The 20,031-nt window shown below is 42.6% G+C and overlaps 1 protein-coding gene across 1 annotated transcript; it reads right to left on the bottom strand.

Moving 5' to 3' along the window:
- Positions 1–4,402: 4,402 nt before the first annotated feature.
- LOC121857707 (phenoloxidase-activating factor 3-like) lies at positions 4,403–12,585 on the bottom strand. Its single transcript, XM_042353794.1, has 8 exons — positions 12,456–12,585; positions 11,089–11,258; positions 10,148–10,451; positions 9,886–9,997; positions 8,025–8,221; positions 7,486–7,682; positions 7,008–7,103; positions 4,403–5,892 (listed from the first exon to the last, which is right to left on the bottom strand). The coding sequence occupies exons 1-8, from the start codon at positions 12,550–12,552 to the stop codon at positions 5,782–5,784; spliced, it is 1,284 nt and encodes a 427-aa protein (XP_042209728.1). The 5' UTR covers positions 12,553–12,585; the 3' UTR covers positions 4,403–5,781.
- Positions 12,586–20,031: the final 7,446 nt, after the last annotated feature.

Genomic DNA, 20,031 nt, shown 5'->3' with positions numbered 1-20,031 from the left:
TAGGTTATAATGAACTAAGCTAGATAAGTTGGCATAGATTAGATTAGATTAAGTTAGGTTATATTAGGTAGGATTAGGTTAAATTTAAGGTATCGTTTAGGTGTTTGAGATACTGGACACCTTGACAAAAATTAGCTTAGGTAAGGTTAGGTTAGGTTAGGTTAGCTTAGATTATATTTGGTTAGGTTAGGTTAGGCTAGGCTGCATCAAATATCATCAAGTAACTTATGAGGTAAAAGAGAATAATTGTGGAGGTTTGTGAGACTATTTATGCCTTGACAAAAGTTAACCTCCAGATCGTAATAGAATATAATTTCCTTGTGTATGAAAGTTTCCAGGAAGTAGATGATTATAATGGTCGACTCCTCTGTTTTTATTCACCACTGAGAGAGAGAAAATGTTGCCTGCTCTCACATCTACACACGTGAAAATGGTGAAACTTGTTGAGGTAACTGGAGAAAGTAGTCTAAAGTAACTGATGAAACTAACTGTAGTAACTGGTGAAACTAGCTAAAGTAACTGGTAAAAATACCTAAAGTAACTGGTAAAGAAAAAACTCAAAAAATCAACAAGAAATTCGTTTTAACAGCACAAACTACACTTAAAAAAACTCACTGTTGCATGTTGCTAAAGGAATCTAGAAACTTCCTACATTTAAGCGAGTTGTTCCATGAGTTGGCAATACTGAATGGTGGGAAAACCCGGGGAGGTTCTTTGATGACGGTCAGCCAATCCAACTCTGGCTTCCTCGTGCTGTTAGTGACGTCAATGTTCTTAATTTGTGTTTTTCCTTTCCGCGTTATTCACTAATGATCTTACTTCCGTACCTCTAGTATCGTCATCTGTTAGTTATTTATCTCTTGAGCCACTTCGTGAGTTAGTGGTGTCATTTTATAACAAATGTGATGTTAGCTGATGTCAATTGTTTGTTTATCCGTCACTAACTTTGGTTAGGGATAGAAATAAAAAGTAAAAGTCCAGTTACGTCCTCTGTTAGTTGGCTGTTGGATTTTTCATTTATGACGTCTTTACTCGTCTGTGTCTGGTTGCTTCATTTTGGTAACATTTTTTACGTCATTACTTCTCTGTGATTGGCTGGTTGTTTCAAGGTTATGGCTCGTTAGCCTCTTGGGCGATCGGTCACGTCTCTGTTACTTTTCTTTTTCTTTTATCCTCTTCACCAATTGATCGGCTCGTTAGCCTCTTGGGCGATCGGTTAAGTCTCTGTTACGCACTGTTGGCAAGTACTGGGCATGCACCGGCTCCTGAATGTACCTGAACCTGCTCCAGTGTTGGTCAAGTCTGGTCTTGAAACAGCTCACACTCGGTGTCGTCACAGCACTTTCTGGGAGATTGTTCCAACACTCCGAAAAAGTTTGCCCTCACTGTTTTTTGGACCTGCGGCTTCTTCAATCTTGAGCTGTGACCCCTTGTGGGGCGAGCGTCCGCCAGCTCCAAGTAAGGACACTCGACTGAGTAGTGCCCCTTGAGATGCTTATACACCTCAATTAGGTCGCCCCTTGCCCGTCTGTAGTATAAGCTAGGCAAGTTCAGGCGCTCCATCTCTCAGGGTAGCCGAGGTGCCGAAGTGCAGGCACCAGTCTGGTGGCCCTCCTTTGAACATTTTCAACCAACTGACAGTCCCTAGCATATCTCGGGGACCAGACGGGGTGACAGACTACAGATGGGGAAGCACTTCACACTTGAAGATCGTTACGAGGGACGGACCGTCCCTCGTAGATATCTGAACGACCTTCTTATAAGACCCGATAATTCATTTGTCTGATTTACCTTCTTCTCACAATGGCCCGAGAACTTCAGCTCATTATCAACATACACACCTAGGTGCTTCTCACATTCAGTCTCAAATAGTGCAGTTGCATCATCCCGTTGGGACATATGGTACGCCTCCTTACCGTTGGTACGCCCCAGGTGCATCCTCTTACACTTTGTGACATTGAATCTCAGCAACCATTTCTTCGACCATTCTTGGAGCTCACAGAGATCCTTCTGCAGCTCTTCACAGTCCGCTTGGTTCTTGATTTCCCGAAATAACTTGGCGTCATCGGCAAACATTTGTATGGAGGAGTGTACAACGTCAGGCATGTCATTTATGAAACAAACAAACAACAGCGGGGCCCAATACACTGCCCTGTGGTACCCCGCTTGTGAGAGGTACAGATGATGATTTCGTGCCATTAATCACTATACACTGCTTGTGGTCATGTAGAAAGTCTTCTATCCACGCTAGGACATTTCCCCGAATTCCGTACCCTTCCAGTTTGATTTTCAGCCTTTTGTGGGGATACACTCTCGAAAGGCTTGGCAAAATCTAGGTAAATATTGTCGATATTACCACCCCGTTCCAGAATATGGGTCCAAATATCCAATACCTTGAGCAATTGTGTTAAGCAGGAGCGCCCCGGCATAAAACCGTGTTGGCAATCCTTTACAAGGTTGTTTCGTAGTAGATGTTCCACCGCGGCATCTCTGATAATACTCTCAAGTACTTTACATATTATGCTGGTCAGGCTGAGCGGTCTATAGTTGTTCGTGGAGTGACGATCGCCTTTCTTGAAGATAGGACTCACATAAGCCACTTTCCAATCACTGGGGACCTTTTGTTCAACCAGGCATTTACAAAACAGGATCTTCAGGGGCTCGGCAAGCTCGTTGCATTGCACAACTCTCTTAGCACTCTGGGGTGCGCCATGTCAGGGCCGGGACTCTTATGAACCTTTAGCTTTGACAATGTATTTCTAATACCCTCTTCTATGAACCCAATGTGGGTCAGTGCTGTGTCAAACCGTCTGTCCTCAAGCGCAGGAAGGTTAATCGCACCCTCTCTTGTGAACACCGAGGAAAAGAAGCTGTTCAATGCCTCATCTTTATCCTGGTCAGAGTCTGCGTAACTACCATCTTCAAGCCTCAGGTCTGATACTCCTACTCGCGTTTTTAATTTCGAATTTGCATAGCGGTAAAACGCCTTTGGGTTTGACCTGACCTCGCTTGCAACCAGCCTTTGGAACTCCTTTTCAGCCCTTCTACATTCTATCTTTGCTTGGTTTCTGACTCTTGCATACATCCTCCTGTCCTGCTCATCATTTGACCCAACCCACATCTTGAATTTCTGGGTTTTCTTCTTAACATTGTCGACCACCGCATGGTTCATGTGTAGGGATCCTCTCGTATTCCTAGAGGCACTGGGTTTGGTCTTGGGTATACAGTATATTTATCGATCAAATGGGTCACTTTACTAGTTATGATATTCAGCGTAGTGTCTGCCTTAATGAGTCAGGCCAGTGGATACCCCTCATCCCGTTGTAATTTCCCTTGTAATATTTGCACCTTGGCCTGGCCTTATCTTGAACTAATTAACAGTTAAATCTGAATGACAACACTGTATGGTGACTGGTGCCAACTGGGGCAAGGTGTTTCAGTTTGGCCATCATACCCTCCTCGTTTGTTATGATGAGGTCTAGTGGCTTGGGTGTTTGCTCCCCTCTGTAATGTGTCGGGTCTCTAACATGTTGGAACAGAAAATTATCTCTCAGAGTTTCCACAAAAAGAGTAGCGAGGTTATTCAAGTCGTTTAGGGTGAACTCGTTTTCCAGTCGATGTTGCCATAGTTAAAGTCCCCCATGATAAGGAGGCGGCTAGGGTTGAGCATCGCCGCGTTGTATATTAAGGCTCTTAAGTTCCTTTGGTTTAGTGGGCCACAGTTTGGGATCTGTAGATACACCCGACGATAAGTAAGTCCCCTCCCTTTAATTTAATTTTACACCACTTGGACTCTTCAAAAAATATCCTCTCCCTGTACCCTCGCCTGGCTGGCTCTAAGGTCTTGCCTAGCTCCTCTGTGTGTTTGAGATTTTCCTTATGTAATTACTCGTCAGTGATTGGTTCTTTGATTTTTGAATATGTGGCTTCAAAGGCTTTAAAATGGAACCACGTAAAGTTAATTAAATGTTAACATAAATCTTTTTATTAAAGCCTGTTAGAATTTTTTTTAAATAAGTCCGTTGTCTTATCTTTTAGAAGAAAATTGGTTGAATGCTATTTGACTGATTTTATCGTTAAGTTTATATATAGCGAGATGCACTATATCAATGCTAAATTCCGTGTAAATATCTTTTTGATTATAGTTAATTTTGACGATAAACATTTAGGAACATTATATAATGGTTCGGCTTTATTATTGAATTTAAAAGAAAGAGAATAAAGTATCGTTAAAATTGCAGTGAAACTTTTATGCCGAGTGAAAAGATTATATGTAAATTTACCATCAATCTTAACTATACACAGGTCATATATGACAAGCTATTAGAGAATAAAATAACACTTGCATCATATCTTCAAGGCCGGGATATAGGTAAAGGTATCACAAAGAACAACTCTCAAGAACGGTAGTAATCATTTATTGAGGAAACGAAACCATCAGACATACGTAAGATTAACAACCGGAGAGCGGCGTCCCTCAAGGCCTTACCTTACCCACCTGTTCTCTTTGTCACGTTACACCATTTTATTAACTATATATTAAAAAAAGCATCATAGCAGTTTTACATATTAATACCTAACATAATAAAAATTCTCGCATCACTTGAAGACTAGGCATCCCAGCTTATTTCACCAGATGATTATTACACACCTTCACACTACCTTGGGGAGATAAGACGAGTAGAGGGGGGGGGGTGCGGGATGGCTTAATCATCATCTGATCCGAATTCCTTCCTTCGTCCCAATAGAACCCCCCCTCCATGTAGAACACAGCATCAAGATCTACAAACTCAACCAGTAGTGCACAACGCCTCCTCCCCCCAAAGTTCTTTCAGTGTGAGCGACTTGTGATACAGCAGCTAAGAATATCCTACTGTGATTTGAGTGTGGAGTTACTAGAATATTTAACGAGTCTTTGGTGATCACTAATTCATTATACTACCTGTACCCATGGAGTGTTTGGCCATTAGTTGAAGTAGAAAAGTGGTCGGGTTTAAGTGTTCGTGGTCATGTTAAAGTAGTCGTGTTAAAGCATTCGTATTAGTGGTTATGTTAAAGTGGTGCAAAAATTCAGGCGAGTTCCAAAGATATTTCCACTTCCACCCACACACAGTTTCCACCGGTCAGATCAGGAATGGTTGAGTAAACAAAACTAAATAAAATATTTTTACTGCAATTAAATAAAACTGGAGAGAGAGAGAGAGGGGACATATCGTAAAAACATCATATGTTTTATATACAAATGCTGTCATTGTTTACACCTGTTATAAAAACGTTTCCATTGTTTACACCTGTTATAAGAACGTTTTCACTGTTTACACCAGTTATAAAAACATTTTCTTTGTTTACACCTGTTATAAGAACGTTTCATTGTTTACACCTGTTATTATTTACACCTCCACGTTCTCGCTGGAGTGATTGACACCTTCTTGTTTTGTTACCCAAGGTGAAGTGCGACTTCCTTTGTCGACGTTCTTTTATACGTAGAAAGAGAGCTCTTATATTATGCTGGAGTCCGTTCGTCTGGCGTAGGTACTCCCATAGATATGTTTATTACCGGGTGAAAGAAAATTCCAGTCGCCGATAGAGGCTTCTGCTGGGGCTGGTGAGTGCTCGTGGTGGCGCTGGTTAGTGTTCGTGGTGGTGCTGATTAGTGCTCATGACGGCGATGGGGAATACTCATGGTGGTGCCGATGAGCGCTCGTGGTGGTGCTGGCGAGTGCTCGTGGTGGAGTTGGCGAGTGCTCGTGATGGCGCTGCAGTCTTGTTGTTAAGAGGTCGTTAAGGCTTTAGGTTGCTCAGAATCCATGGCCTATAAGAAGCCACGTTGGTATAGACGGCCGGCACTCCGGCCACCCCACACGAGGGCTGCCCGAACGAGACCATCCCCAGCTGCAAGAGAGAGAGAGAGTATGGGGGTCAGGGAGAGTATGTGGGGGGGTCAGGGAGAGTATGTGGGGGTCAGGCAGAGTATGTGGGAGATCAGGGAGAGAGTGGGGGATCAGGGAGAGTGTGTGTGTGTGTGTGTGTGTGGAGGGGTCAGGGATAGAGTGAGTGGAGGGGTCAGGGAGAGAATACGATGGCTTAACTTCCTGAGTACAGCGTCGTCATACTCAGGGGCATTAGGTCCTCGTATCTAAAGGGTTAAGACATCGTACCCGAAAGGATTACATCAGTGTGCTCAAGGGATTAATACAAAGTACTCAAGAGCTTACGACACATTTATCATTGGGCAAATTCATCGTTAGCATTGTATTCAAGGGTGGAGAGGCTAGCATTGTAGTCAAGAGTGAGAGGTTATATAGTTCATATTTGTACTCGGGGAGGTTAGCATTGTACTCAGGAAGGGTAGGTTAACATTGTACTAAAAAAAGGAGTTAGGATTGTACTCAAAAGGGAAGATAGCATAATGCTTTACATTTTTTTTTATCCTCTTCGCCACTGATCGGCTTGTTAGCCACTTGGGCGATCGGTCACGTCTCTGTCACGCACTGTTGGCAAATACTGGGCATGCACCGGCTCCTGAAAGTACCTGAACCCGCTCCTGTGTTGGTCAAGTCTTGTCTTGAAAGAGCTCACACTCGGTGCCGTCACAACACTTTCTGGTAGATTGTTCCAAGAGTTTACAACTCACTCCAAAAAAGTTTGCCCTCACTGTTTTTTGGACCTGCGGCTTCTTCAATCTTGAGCTGTGACCCCTTGTGGGGCGAGCGTCCACCAGCTCCAAGTAAGGACACTCAACTGAGTAGTGCCCCCCCGACATGCTTATACACCTCAACTAGGTCCCCCCTTGCCAGTCTGTAGTATAAGTTAGGCAAGTTCAGGCGCTCCAATCTCTCAGGGTAGCTGAGGTGCCGAAGTGCAGGCACCAGTCTGGTGGCCCTCCTTTGAACATTTTCAACCAACTGACAGAGGGAGAGGATAACATCATACGCAAGGGTGGGAGGTTAGCATTGTACTCAGGAGGGGAAGGTTAGCATTGTACTCAAGGAAACAGTCACACGTACCAGGACAGAGATAGGGCTGTTGGCAGTCGTGCCGACTATTGGTCCGCCTGAGTCACCAAAACAGGAGTCGCGTGGACCATCACCACCAAAACAGATCTGCCGAGAAGATATGAATTATTATTATTATTATTATTTTTTTTAGTATTTTTTGTATTGGTGTTGTTCTTCTTGTTCTGCCTTAGTATGTTGGTCCAGCACGTGTGGTCTCCGTTAGTAGCAATTCTCTCTCTGTGACCACTAGACCTGTAATAATGATGAGGATAGTGAAGATTGCAGGGAGACTGGGCAGTTACAGCAGTGATTCTCGTTACGGACGGATCCTCTACTCTGTGTGTGTGTAGGTGTGTGTGTGTGTGTGTGTGTGTGTGTGTGTGTGTGTGTGTCCTTACCTTACCATACCTAATTAACAAACTCCTTACCTGACGATGCCTAATTAACTCGCCTGACCATATCTAATTAATTAATGAACTCTCCTCACCTGTTCTTGTAGAAGGCCGTTGTTAAAGTGAGGGTTGCACTCGTCTTGGTTCACAAACGGCAATAACACCTTCTGCAGTATTTGGGTGTCCGGGCCTCTCTCAGTAACTCCCCAGCCTGAGACCGTCGCAAACCGCCCTCCGAGGAAGGTCTCGGTGTCGTGGTTGGCAGATGGCAGACACACCGGTCTCACAAAGTCTGTAATGATGGAGATAGAATGTGACTGATCTGTGGTTGTGAGAAGTATACTACAGTGGTTTGTACGGGACGAATGCGTAATAACGTGTCTTTGAGAGGAAAACCAATTCAATGATTATATGTCACTGAGTGAGTGCAGTGACTTAGTGTATGAGTGAGTGCGTGAGTGCAGTCACTTAGTGTATGAGTGAATGAAGTGACTTGGTGTATGAATGACGGAGTGACTTAATGTACGAGTGAGTGAAAGAATAAAATTATAAATCAAGAAACAACAAAATAAACCAACACCAATAATCATAAAATATAACAAAATAACTAAAATAAAATAATAATCTATCTTACTGTTGAAGATGGCTGGCCTATCCAGTCTGATGAGAGCTAAGTCATCCCCAATCGTGCCGCGCCTGTTGAAGGTTGGGTGAGGAATGATTTCAGCAGGTGAGAAGGTCTGATGGACAGGGGCACAAACTACTCCCGAGGGTAAGGTCTGACAGTCGCCTTCTGTTGACAGGTCGTGTTCACCTAATCTTATCATCGTCCTACGCAGGGAGAGAGAAGGTGGTGTTAAAGAGTCATGGTAAGAGGTGTTGGTTTTTTAGTACTCAAGGGGTTAGGTTTCTTAGTAATAAATGGCTTAGGTTTCTAGTATTCAAGGGGTTAGGTTTCTACTACGTAAGGGGTTAGGTTTCTAGTACTCAAGGGGTTAGGTTTCTTAGTAATAAGAACATACGAGTCTGCAATAGGCCGGTTGGCCTGCGCATGGCAGCTCCTGTCGAGAGTTACTACCACTCTCTTTCATCCATGAATCTATCTAGCCTCCTTTTGAAACTTTCCAGAGTTCCCGCACTTACTACAAAGTTGCTAAGCTTGTTCCACTCGTCCACCACCGTATTTGTGAACCAGTTTCTTCCTATCTCCCTCCTAAACCTAAACTTATCCAACTTGAATCCGTTGCTCCGAGTCCTATCCTGCTCGGATATTATAAGAACTTTATCTATATCCCCTTTATTGATTCCTTTCACCCACTTAAATACTTATATCATATCTCCCCGCAACCTTCGTCTTTCTAGGGAATGCAAGTTAAGTTTCTTTAACCTATCCTGATATGGAAGGTTTCTATGTCCAGGAATCATTTTTGTCATTCTTCGCTGCACCGACTCTAGTGAATTTATATCCATTCTATAATAGGGGCACCAGAACTGAACCGCATAATCGAGGTGCGACCTGACTAGCGCAAGATATAGTTGCAATAAGACCTCTGCACTCGTTACTTACACTTCTAGATATAAAACCCAATACTTTGTTTGCCTTATTTCGAACATTAACGCACTGTTTTCTAGGCCGTAGGTCCGGGCTTACAAGTACCCCTAGGTCTCTTTCACAAGTCGACTTCTCTAGGTTGATGTTGTTAAGGCTGTATACATTATTAGTATTTGTTCTTCCAATATTAATTACGCTGCACTTGCTGGTGTTGAATTTCAAATAAATGGCTTAGGTTTCTAGTACGTAAGGGGTTAGGTTTCTAGTACGCAAGGGTTTACGTTTTTTTAGTAATAAATGGGTTAGGTTTCTAGTACTCAAGGGGTCAGGTTTCTAGTATTCAAGGGTTAGGTTTCTATGATTCAAGGGGTTAGGTTTCTAGTACGTAAGGGTTAGATTTCTAGCACTCAAGGGGTAAGGTTTCTAGTCCTCATAGGGTTACGTTTTCTTAGTAATAAATGGGTTCGGTTTCTAGTACTCAAGGGGTTAGAGGTTTCTAGTATTCAAGGGGTTCGGTTTCTAGTACTCAAGAGTTACGTTTCTTAGTAATCAAGGGGTTAAGGAGTCAAACCCTCGATCCACACACACAAGATTTGAGTTATACTCGAGTCATGAAGTTTAGGTAAGACTGGACAGGCGAGTTTTTGTTCAGGAAGACGACGCCTGAACACCTCACTCCTGTCTCACTACTGCCTAATTCCTGTCTAACTCCTACCTTGCTCTTCCCTCACTTCAACATTCACCCTACCTCGCTCCAGACTCGCTCCAGACTCCCTCCTCACTTCCTCACCCCTCTACTATTCCAGACACTTCTTGGGATAAATATATTTTGACAGGATAATACAAGGTAGGACAGGAAAATGCATAAAATGAGAAACGGAAAATAAATAAAAGAAAAAATATCACAGGTCAATTACTGAGGTCAAGAGGTACGACTACTCACAGCTCACGGTTGAAGGTAAATTCGGGGGAGGTACAGTGGCCGGCGGTCAACACATAGCGGTCGTTAATGAGCGCTCCACCACAACCGAACACTACCTGAGGCTGGGACCTTGCTGGAAGAAACAACAACAACAATGGTGTCATATTAGCAGTCCCGCGAGTCTATTTTTTTAATAACTTCCAGGGGTCTTTAGTTGGTTTTAGGTTTTCTCTCTCTCATCTTGAGTCTCACACACACACAACGTAAGAGCAGGTAAACTTACAGGTGAAGCCGAGGAGAGCCATCCAGGGATAGGTTCCGATGATCGCATCCTCCCCGCCGAAGATGCGAATATTATCTAATAACCTGGTTGTACCACAGGAACTCGGCAGTAAAGCCTCTCCTCCTCCGTTACCAGGCGCGATCGTGGGTTGGGTTGGGACTGTGGGTGGAATGGTAGGTTGGGTTGGGACTGTGGGTGGAATGGTAGGTTGGGTTGGGACTGTGGGTGGAATGGTAGGTTGGGTTGGGACTGTGGGTGGAATGGTAGGTTGGGTTGGAAGGCCTATTCCGGTTGGGCAACACGCCTGTTAGGATGAGAAGATAGAGGAACACTACAGACGACGGTAAGTTTCAAAGAACTTCTTAATCATAAATAAATTTACAGGCGATTGAAATGTTTATAGGAGCCTCCAGTTGATAATCACTAACCAGATGTATTCCTGTACTGCGGAGTGAGTGAGTAAAGAAGACCGTCTATTATGTGTCTTCGAGCCTAAATATCAGTGTTAGGTCAACTTAAATATATCCAAAATTTCAGGAATCTTTTTATGCACACACGCAACGTTGCAAAATAGAATCGTGTCAACTTAAAACCTCTAAAATGACCCCCCCCCCTCCCTCCCCCTAACTGACAGTGGTGAGGGAGCCAGACCAACACACTCCAACCACCTCTAGTACAACTTAACATTCACCGTCACACCTGCAGAGAAACTAACCTCTGTATGTCTTGCTTCTGTTCGTCCGTATGTTCTTGTTAAACAGTTATGGCCTCGTATTGTTGTGGCGCGGGGAGGGACTTCACCACCTATATAACATGCAGGTATAATGGCGCCACTAACCTACCTGTTCCGGTCCCGATTATTGTCACAAATCTGACCACATAAGCCTTTACATCTTCGTCTACAACTACTCAAACGTAACCTTGTTGGTACAGTAACTCACCAGTGGTTGTCGTCGGTTGGTAAAGCCACAGAGGGCACGCCTTAATGTGTTGATGTCCTCTCTGGAAGGTCGTGGACGGCGGTTAAGGAGTGGAGCCAATGTTGGACAATCCAGTAAGTTGATACAGTTGTTGCCCGCCGGACACCGAGGGTCATTTTGTGGGAACGATGCTGAGGTAAAGGAATGTTTTGGGTCATTTTAGAGTGGTGGAGTATTGCATCTTGGAATTTACTTAAGTCATTGTTTTTAGATGAATATGAATTACATAGGTTTGTTATCAGTGCAGGTCAACTTTTTTCATCTTTTTAAAAAAATTAATATTATGTCGTCTGTTGTCATTATAGGATAATGTTTTAATATTTTCACAAGACTTGAACATCTCGAATGTTATCATAAAAAGTACCAAGCGAGAGCCTAAACGGATTCTATTTGTAACCATCATTTCTTTATTTTCAAAGCTTTCCTGGGAGATAGAAGGAATACACATTGGATTATACTAATTGAGAGAGTGTCACCTTGATTTAGAGGGCAGGTGGAGACTTCAGGTTACAACACTGGGGATTCCCCTGGCCTCACAGATACAGATTATTTACAGATTGCCCCGGAGGGGGCTAGTTTATTGGGCACCCCCTTACATCCTGTGCAAGGTGAAGCGCAGAAGCGTTTACAGTGCCCAACTGGGAAGCATGCCAAGTTCATGCTGGCCTTTATGACTCATGCATTAAGGGCGTGTTAGCCTGAAGGGTCATAGGTTTTGTCAGCAAGTTACATAAAGTGGCAGAATGATGAGAGAGTGTGTGTGTGTGTGTGTGTGTGTGTGTGTGTGTGTGCGTGCGTGCGTGCGTGTGGGGGGGGGGATTCCCGGTACATTTCATCTGTTTATAGCAAAGCGTGGCAGGTCCCTAATAATGTCAAGTGCCAGGCCAGTGACTAGGAGGAGGGATATCTGGTCAGGGAGGGAAGAGGTGTTGGTAACGGCTGGGGACCTGTAGGGGAAGGTCATAGGACAAGCCTCACACGCAAACACAAACATACGTCACAGAGGGAGGTTACGACCTCTTCCTAATTATAATACAAGTCTTAAACAAATGAGAAAACTATTGAAATTTTGGAATAATTATTACTTAACCCCTAGAGTATGATGCCAGTGAATTAGCCCATTGAATTAAATTAACCACTTAGGTACGATCCCGGTTAAATCATCGCACTCAAGGGGTTAAATCATCGCACTCAAGGGGTTAAGTCATCGACATACAGATGAAGATAAGTGTAGTCCGCTATATACATGTAAATCGAGTTATAAACGGGTGCAAACAGACACCCAAAGTCAGACGTAAACAATTGTTGAGAAACTAAAAGTAACTTACTTTGCCTGGCGCGTCTTTCATTGGACTCAGCCACGCCTCCCCACACGCCCACCAATACCACTACACACGCCACCGTCCTCCACACGTTCGGTGCCATGCTTTGTCTGTAAGAAATCAGTAAAGTTGTTTGATTTTTTTTTTCACATGCGTTTTTTGTTTGGGTTTTGAGAGGCTAGATGGATGACAGAACGCATTATGTCATCTGTAAACACGGATAATATTTTTTTTAAGAATATATGTTTGCTTATGTACAGTAAAATAGGATCAACTGAAGATCAGCCCCCCAGCATATTTCACCTGGAGATCAAACACCCTGACGCCAACCTAATCTAATCTCACTCAATCGAACTTCACCAAACCTATTCTTATCCAACCTAATCTAACCACAGTAGAAAGAATTAGGGTGATTAATCAACAGGTGAAATATGCCGATGGGAAAATAAGAAAACTAAAGGGTTTGTTAATGCTTTCACCAACCACGAAACCCGTCGAGGTTTATTTGGGTCAGGTGAGATCGTGTGATAAACTGGAGTCTATGTTTACACCGGCAAGGTAAACAGGTGTGAGAGCCAGGTGTTTGAACGTTGTTTATATTTTAAGTGTCTTGTTTTAATGTAAGTTAACGAGGTTTACAAACAACAACAATGATAAAAATATTAATAATAGTTACATAAACACAATGTCATTACAAATCCCCTCAGAAGAAAAGAAGAGTTCCCTTACCTTCAACATTTCGTAATTGTCTCCGTCGAACAAAAAAACTCAAGGGTAAATAAGTAACCTTGAGCTGGCTGACCTTCTAGTCCTCAAGCATGACCCGTCAAACCATCCCAGCCTATCTGGTGTTGTCGGTTTTTTTTCCCTGTTTCATTCCTTCTCTCCATATTTATTACGATTTTAAGAAGCATTTTTTAATTATGTATAAGTAAGAGTGTGTGTGTGTGTGTGTGTGTGTGTCCCCCAGAAAAAAAATATTAATATCGATCTTACATTTAAGAACATAAGAACACAAGAAAATAAGGAGTCTGCAATAGGCCGGTTGGCCTGTGCATGGCAGCTCCTGTCGAGAGTTACTACCACTCTCTATCATCCATGAATCTATCTAGCCTCCTTTTGAAACTTTCCAGAGTTAGCTTGGTGAAGTGCTTCCTAAGACGTAAATTAATTTGGTTGGCAAGACTTGTTTTTATATTATACCTGTACCTGTATTTTGTATTTTTTTCTTTTTATAATTGTTTGATATGTCGATTGTTTTATAAATTTTACTCGTCAGTCAGATGAATATTATTTAGTGTGGATTTACGTGTATGTATAGAACTGTACTCAAGACAAACAACTAACGCTCCATATTGTTAATGTTCACCTTGCCATTGTCACGGCAACGATAATAACAATAATAACAAGTGATGTATACTATATAGACGAGACCACAACGAGACCATTTGCAATTTTAGCCTTTATGTATCACGTGAAGATTACCCCCCCCCCCCCCAAAGTCCACACCTGAAGAGCTGCCCTTCAATTTGTTAACCAACCTGAAGTTTTACCACTTCCAAATTATCTGGGGAGGACAAACAATAAAATCAATATTAACAACACCAACAACCATAACACACAAACAGTCAGCTGTGATTCTAACATTATAGTATCATGGCGAAGTAAATACACATACATACACACAGCCATCCAAACAAACTACGTAGATCATGGGGTTTACCAATGGGTTTTTCCAAGGCTTTTAACAAAGGGCCACATGAACGGCTGGCTAGTCTCTTATATCCAGGAACATGGCATCACAGGCAAAACAAATATTGAAGTGGCCTCGCAAAAGGCTCGAAGGCTGGCGACAAAGAGTGGTCATAAACGGCTTTCATTCAGAATGGGAAAAAGGTTTTCAGTGAAAAAATATATATATTTCGAGCCACAATATCAAGTTTGTAGACGACACGAAGTGAGATGGCAAATCAGGACGACGTCGCAACCATGCAAAAAGGCGGCCCGACAAGTGGGGGCGCCCCAGCAGTGGGGAAACCAACCGAGATTTGTGAATTATAAAGTACACCTTCTAATACAAAGACCAAAAGATGTACCTTCAACTTTATAAGTGTCTCGTAGGGCCTCATCTGGACTACTGTATGTAGGCTTGGAAATCTTTGTTTTAGAAACACTTAACATCCCTAAAAAAAAAAAAGTGCAACACAGAGCGATTGAGATGATGCCGGAACTACGTCACCTCGATTATCCACCCTTCACACAACACAGTAGGGCAAATCTCATCGATATATTCAATTTTTGAAAGGAATGAAAAGCGTCAACCCGGGCCATTTTTTCGTGAAGTCATGCACCACCAACACGAAGGAACAACTTCAAGTTCGCAAAAGTATCATGCAGAACAAATATAAGAAAATACATCATCATACAGAGGGTAGTAGACCTATGGAACAGTCTACTCGATCAAGCTGTGGAATTGGGAACAGTACAGGACGTCAGAATAGACCTTGACAAGGCTATCAAAGGCAATGGATGGATCCTGCACACGTCACTGGCTTTCTTCCCTCGGCCTGACCATCTGTAGTTAGGGTATGGGTGGCCATTAGGTAAATAAGGTATATCACTGCCACTTCACTTGAACATCACCACCACCACTTCCCTTCAACATTACCACCACTACCACTTCAACATCATCACCACCACCACTTCCCTTCAACATTAACATTACCACCACCACCACCACTTCAACATCATCACCACCACCACCACTTCAACATCATCACCACCACCACCACTTCAACATCATCACCACCACCACCACTTCAACATCATCACCACCACCACTTCCCTTCAACATCACCACCACCACCACTTCCCTTCAACACCACCACCACCACTTGCCTTCAACACCACCACCACCACCACCACTTGCCTTCAACACCACCACCACCACCACTTGCCTTCAACACCACCAACATGTAACGTGGGCATATATGCGTTTTGTTTTTTCTTAACTTATGACGGGCATAAGTTATCAATTCCCTGCTTAGCCTAACAACCCAATCTAATTCCAACACATCCTAACCTAACCTAACTTAACCCAATCTAATCCTAACCTAACATTTCCAACTTGTCCAACAGTCGTGGGAGGATATATCCGTTTGTTATTCTTATATAGGTCAAGGGAAGTATGTGAAGGGAGAAAAGGTATATAATTCCTATATTATTAACATTATTATATCATATACCATTATCCCTGTACACTTATTACCGTAGAATGATAAACTCGCTCATACACACACATTTATTACAATAGGATTAAGACTTGTGAAAGTGGCCGCCCTTGTCGACTAATATCACGGCTAACCACACAGCTTTTCACTTATATCTAAACACACACACACACACTTTTCAATTAATCTCGGTTCTTCATGGAAAAATCACTCGTAATTCGCAGTTACTTCACCATCCAATCACAACCTCTATTCCAAACCTCATAAGCCACCTTACTGTGTTGTTAATGGTCATATAATATTGTGGGCGGAGTTTTGGCGTTTTGACAGGAGTTATAGACACAACACCAAACCTCTGTGCCTATAGGAGTATGTTTAAAACACCTGAACACTTAAAACAACAACGTTACTTCTCCAAACACCACAGCCATTTTTGCCTCCTCACCATTTTAAAGCATCAACGCCACTATCCCCAAACACAGTAACCACTTAGTACTTACCCCATCACCACTTTAAAATACCCCTTCCCTACACTGCCCATACAAGCCCACCAAGCCACAGGTGAGGTGACAACATTACCTGTCGTTTACTGAAGCACTAATGACCTTGGGCGGCTCGTACGTTGATTATATACAAAACGGGAGGGCTGACTGTCAGTTTCCAGATACCGCGAGATTTACAGGCATCACTTACCTGCTACTCACATCCGACTACTGTATTACTAATTCCTTTATTGAATGTTTTTTGTCAAATTTTAACAATACAATTATATGTTGTTCTTTATTTTCCTGTTTCAGATTTACCAAAGAAGGAAAATAATTGAAAGGAAATTTCCTGGGAACTTCACCAGGTGAGTGTGCAGTTGCTTTGACTTTGTTCAGTTTCGTGCGAGTACGTAGAGCAGTTTTTATTCGTATTATGCAGGTTTTTAAGTGAGTTAAGATTCCTCAGTTGATGAATTTTGATAGTGTAAACATACAATAAAAGAAACAGATGTTTTTAAATAGTAATTGTCGAAAGTAGCATGAAAGTACAATAACATCGCTCGGAAGGGCATATGGCGGAAGACATTCTGGGAAGCGCAACTAAACGATGGTAATTCCATCACCAGCGGCTTCACAGCTAGAGTCTAGAGTTTCGTACGTTCCTTCTCCGTCCCATTAACAATTGAGCTATCATATACTTTCCTACTACAGTCTCAGGGCAACTCTGTGGACATTTAGACATCTATGTTCAACAGTTTAACTATTCGATGACCCTTGTGTCAGTGTGCGATTCGATGGTCGTTGTGTAATCTATGTTTAAGGAAATATTAAAGGAGTGAGTCACAGGCAGTTGGGGTCGTAGTGGGTTGATGTAGAGTGTAGACGACAAGTTGCAACATCTGGAGATCCCCAGAAGGTAACGCTGCCTCCACACCACTGGCCTCCAGATCTTAGCACACCTGGACACTGTCTTCTACACTCCTGGCCTCCAAACCTCACTAAACATACCTGGCCTCCAAACCTCACTAAACATACCTGGCCTCCAAACCTCACTAAACACACCTGGCCTCCAAACCTCACTAAACACACCTGGCCTCCAAACTTCACTAAACACACCTGGCCTCCAAACCTCACTAAACACACCTGGCCTCCAAACCTCACTAAACACACCTGGCCTCCAAACCTCACTAAACACACCTGGCCTCCAAACCTCACTAAACACACCTGGCCTCCAAACCTCACTAAACACACCTGGCCTCCAAACCTCACTAAACACACCTGGCCTCCAAACCTCACTAAACACACCCGGCCTCCAAACCTCACTAAACATATCCGTCCTCCAAACCTCACTAAACACTTCTGACCTCCAAAGCTTACTTATTATATATAGTAGGGATGTGAGGTCAGATACAGAGTTGGGTTAGATAAAGAGTGGAGAATGTGTTAAGAGTCATTTATAAGTGGGTAAGACCTGAAGCAGAGAGGGGGAAGTGGGGGGGGGGGTGGTGCCGGTGCTGTTATGTCCGGGAGATGTTGCTGGGTTACATAGCGGTACAAGGGAGAGATCACTCGAATATTAAACACCTTAATCTTAACCTAATCCAACCTAACCTAACAAACAAATCTAACTTAACCTACAATAACCAGACCTAACCTAACATAACCAACCTAAACTAATATAGCATGATCAAACCTAACCTAACCTACCTTAACCCACTAGGTGTTTAATGATCAGGTGAAAATAAGCTTGGGAGGGGGGTGAGGGACAAATCTTTCCTGTGATCCCGACAAACAAGCCTTCGTGTGCTCTAGTAAGTCCCTGAAATAAAGAAAGGAATCACTAAACGAAATAGATGATAAAAAAGTTGATTTAAGTAACTAAAACATGAAGCTACTGTACATGAGAGATATCTGGGGATCCTAGTATAAAGTAGTAGACGAGGAATTGAAGGCGGCTTATTGCTAGGCGTAAATTTAAAAGGTTGATTATATAGTACGCCATACAATAATACGCATCTATGTTCATTTATATGAGTCAAGGCACCACCACATTGGAATTTTATACGTGTCCCAAATACCTGGTTCTTTATGAGTTGAAGGTTGGCACCGGGTGAGTTTACAAGTGCTGTGGTAGACTGAGGAGTGGGAAACCCGCTATCAGGTACTAACTTAGACTTCCTCATAAATAAAAACTAATGTGAGAAAGTCCGTCCTAGAAAACGCCAGGGCTATTACCATTATAAGGTTAGTCATAGAGGAATGTCGATGATACGAGTTAATGAAGGCAACAAGTAGGAACAATTATAATAACTTTCTCGTTATTAAGGATTACAGCGAGGTCTTGGATCCTATATAGATCTTAGATTACAGATGCCAGGGAAGAGAAAATTAAGAACTACAGGTGTTGTCTCAATTGCTCTTGTCTTCTTTACCTAACCTAACACCCTAAGTACCGTTAAGGTGTTTAATCATAAGGTGAAATAAGCTGGGGGTCTAATCGTCATATGACCTTCAGTTTGTATAGCACTGGTCGGTACTGAAATAGGCGGAGTACAATAACTTGACTGCATTTCTGTATTCAAAAGTTTGTATTTATACACCAACTCTTGACCTACGCAATCCTTGTATTTTCCTTGTTAACATGTAACTATTGTTTTGAGGAGTGAGGGATATTCTCGGTTACGTTTAGTCAACCCACTTCTGACCTGACATGCATCTTATCCTTAGGTTAAAAGATTATTTCACCTCAGAAAACTGTGCCTTTCTTAAGAGGAGTCGGTTCTACTGAAGAAGTTATAGCTTTCCTAGATTATATAGATGATAAGTCTTCATAATACTGTATTGTACTGTACTGTCAAGGTCTCACAATGTCAGTGAGATATTTACCTGCCTACCTGATTTACCTAATTGCCACCCAAACTACATGTGACCGTGACGAGTGAAGGAGACTAGTGGCCTGTGGAGGATCCCTCTATTGTCAATGATAGATTTGTCAACGGCTACTTTGAAGCTTCCACACCTTCAAACCTTAAGCTCGTAGACTGCTCCATAGGTTTATCACCGTGTGTGTGAAGACGTATATCCTTGTATCTGTCCTACATGACACTTTAGCAAGCTTGAAGTTGTACTCTTGTGTTACTGGTGTACAACAACCCGAAACAAATGTCCTGGGTTTAGGTTTTCCATTCATTTCAAGATCTTGTCTTACGAGATCCTCCACCCTATTGTTTCTTCTCTGGAGTTATTAGTCATAAAAGAAGTGTTGGCATTATATGGTGTTGTGAAGTGCTGCTGTTATGTAGTGCTGTTTAGTGTTGGTGTTGTGAAGTGTAAGAACATTTTACAACACCACATAACACCCAACACTTCGCAACACCACATAATATCAATACTTCACAACACCACATAATGCCAATACTTCACAACACCACATAACACAACACCAAGACTTCACATCACCAACACTACAGTACATAACGCCAACACTACATAACCCCAGTAGTGTTATGTGGGGTTGTGAAGTGCTGGTGTTATGTGTTATTATGAAGTGCTGGTGTTATGTGGTGTTATGAAGTGCTGGTGTTAAGTGTTATTATGAAGTGCTGGTGTTATGTGTTATTGTGAAGTGCTGGTGTTATGTGGTGTTTTGAAGTGCTGGTGTTGTGTGGTGTTATGAAGTGCTGGTGTTAAGTGTTATTATGAAGTGCTGGTGTTATGTGTTATTGTGAAGTGCTGGTGTTATGTGGTGTTTTGAAGTGCTGGTGTTATGTGTTATTGTGAAGTGCTGGTGTTAAGTGTCGAGTCATGTAAAGTGTTAGAATTATGTGGTGATGGGTGATGGAAAGTGTTGACTGTTAATGTGTTAGG

Source organism: Homarus americanus, unplaced genomic scaffold (assembly GCF_018991925.1).
Source record: "Homarus americanus isolate GMGI-L3 unplaced genomic scaffold, GMGI_Hamer_2.0 scaffold16712, whole genome shotgun sequence".
In the NCBI taxonomy this organism is placed as follows: Eukaryota; Metazoa; Arthropoda; class Malacostraca; order Decapoda; family Nephropidae; genus Homarus; species Homarus americanus.
The sequence above is the reverse complement of the archived record's forward strand: the minus strand, read 5'-3'. Positions and strand labels throughout refer to the sequence as shown.

Excerpts from the sequence above, each read along its gene's own strand:
- LOC121857707 (XM_042353794.1), bottom strand. The coding sequence starts at position 12,552 with ATGGCACCGAACGTGTGGAGGACGGTGGCGTGTGTAGTGGTATTGGTG. Across the intron at positions 11,259-12,455 it reads TGAAAGACGCGCCAGGCAAA|CATCGTTCCCACAAAATGAC; the intron begins GTAAGTTACTTT and ends CCTTTACCTCAG. Across the intron at positions 8,222-9,885 it reads TTTACCTTCAACCGTGAGCT|GACGATGATAAGATTAGGTG; the intron begins GTGAGTAGTCGT and ends CTCCCTGCGTAG.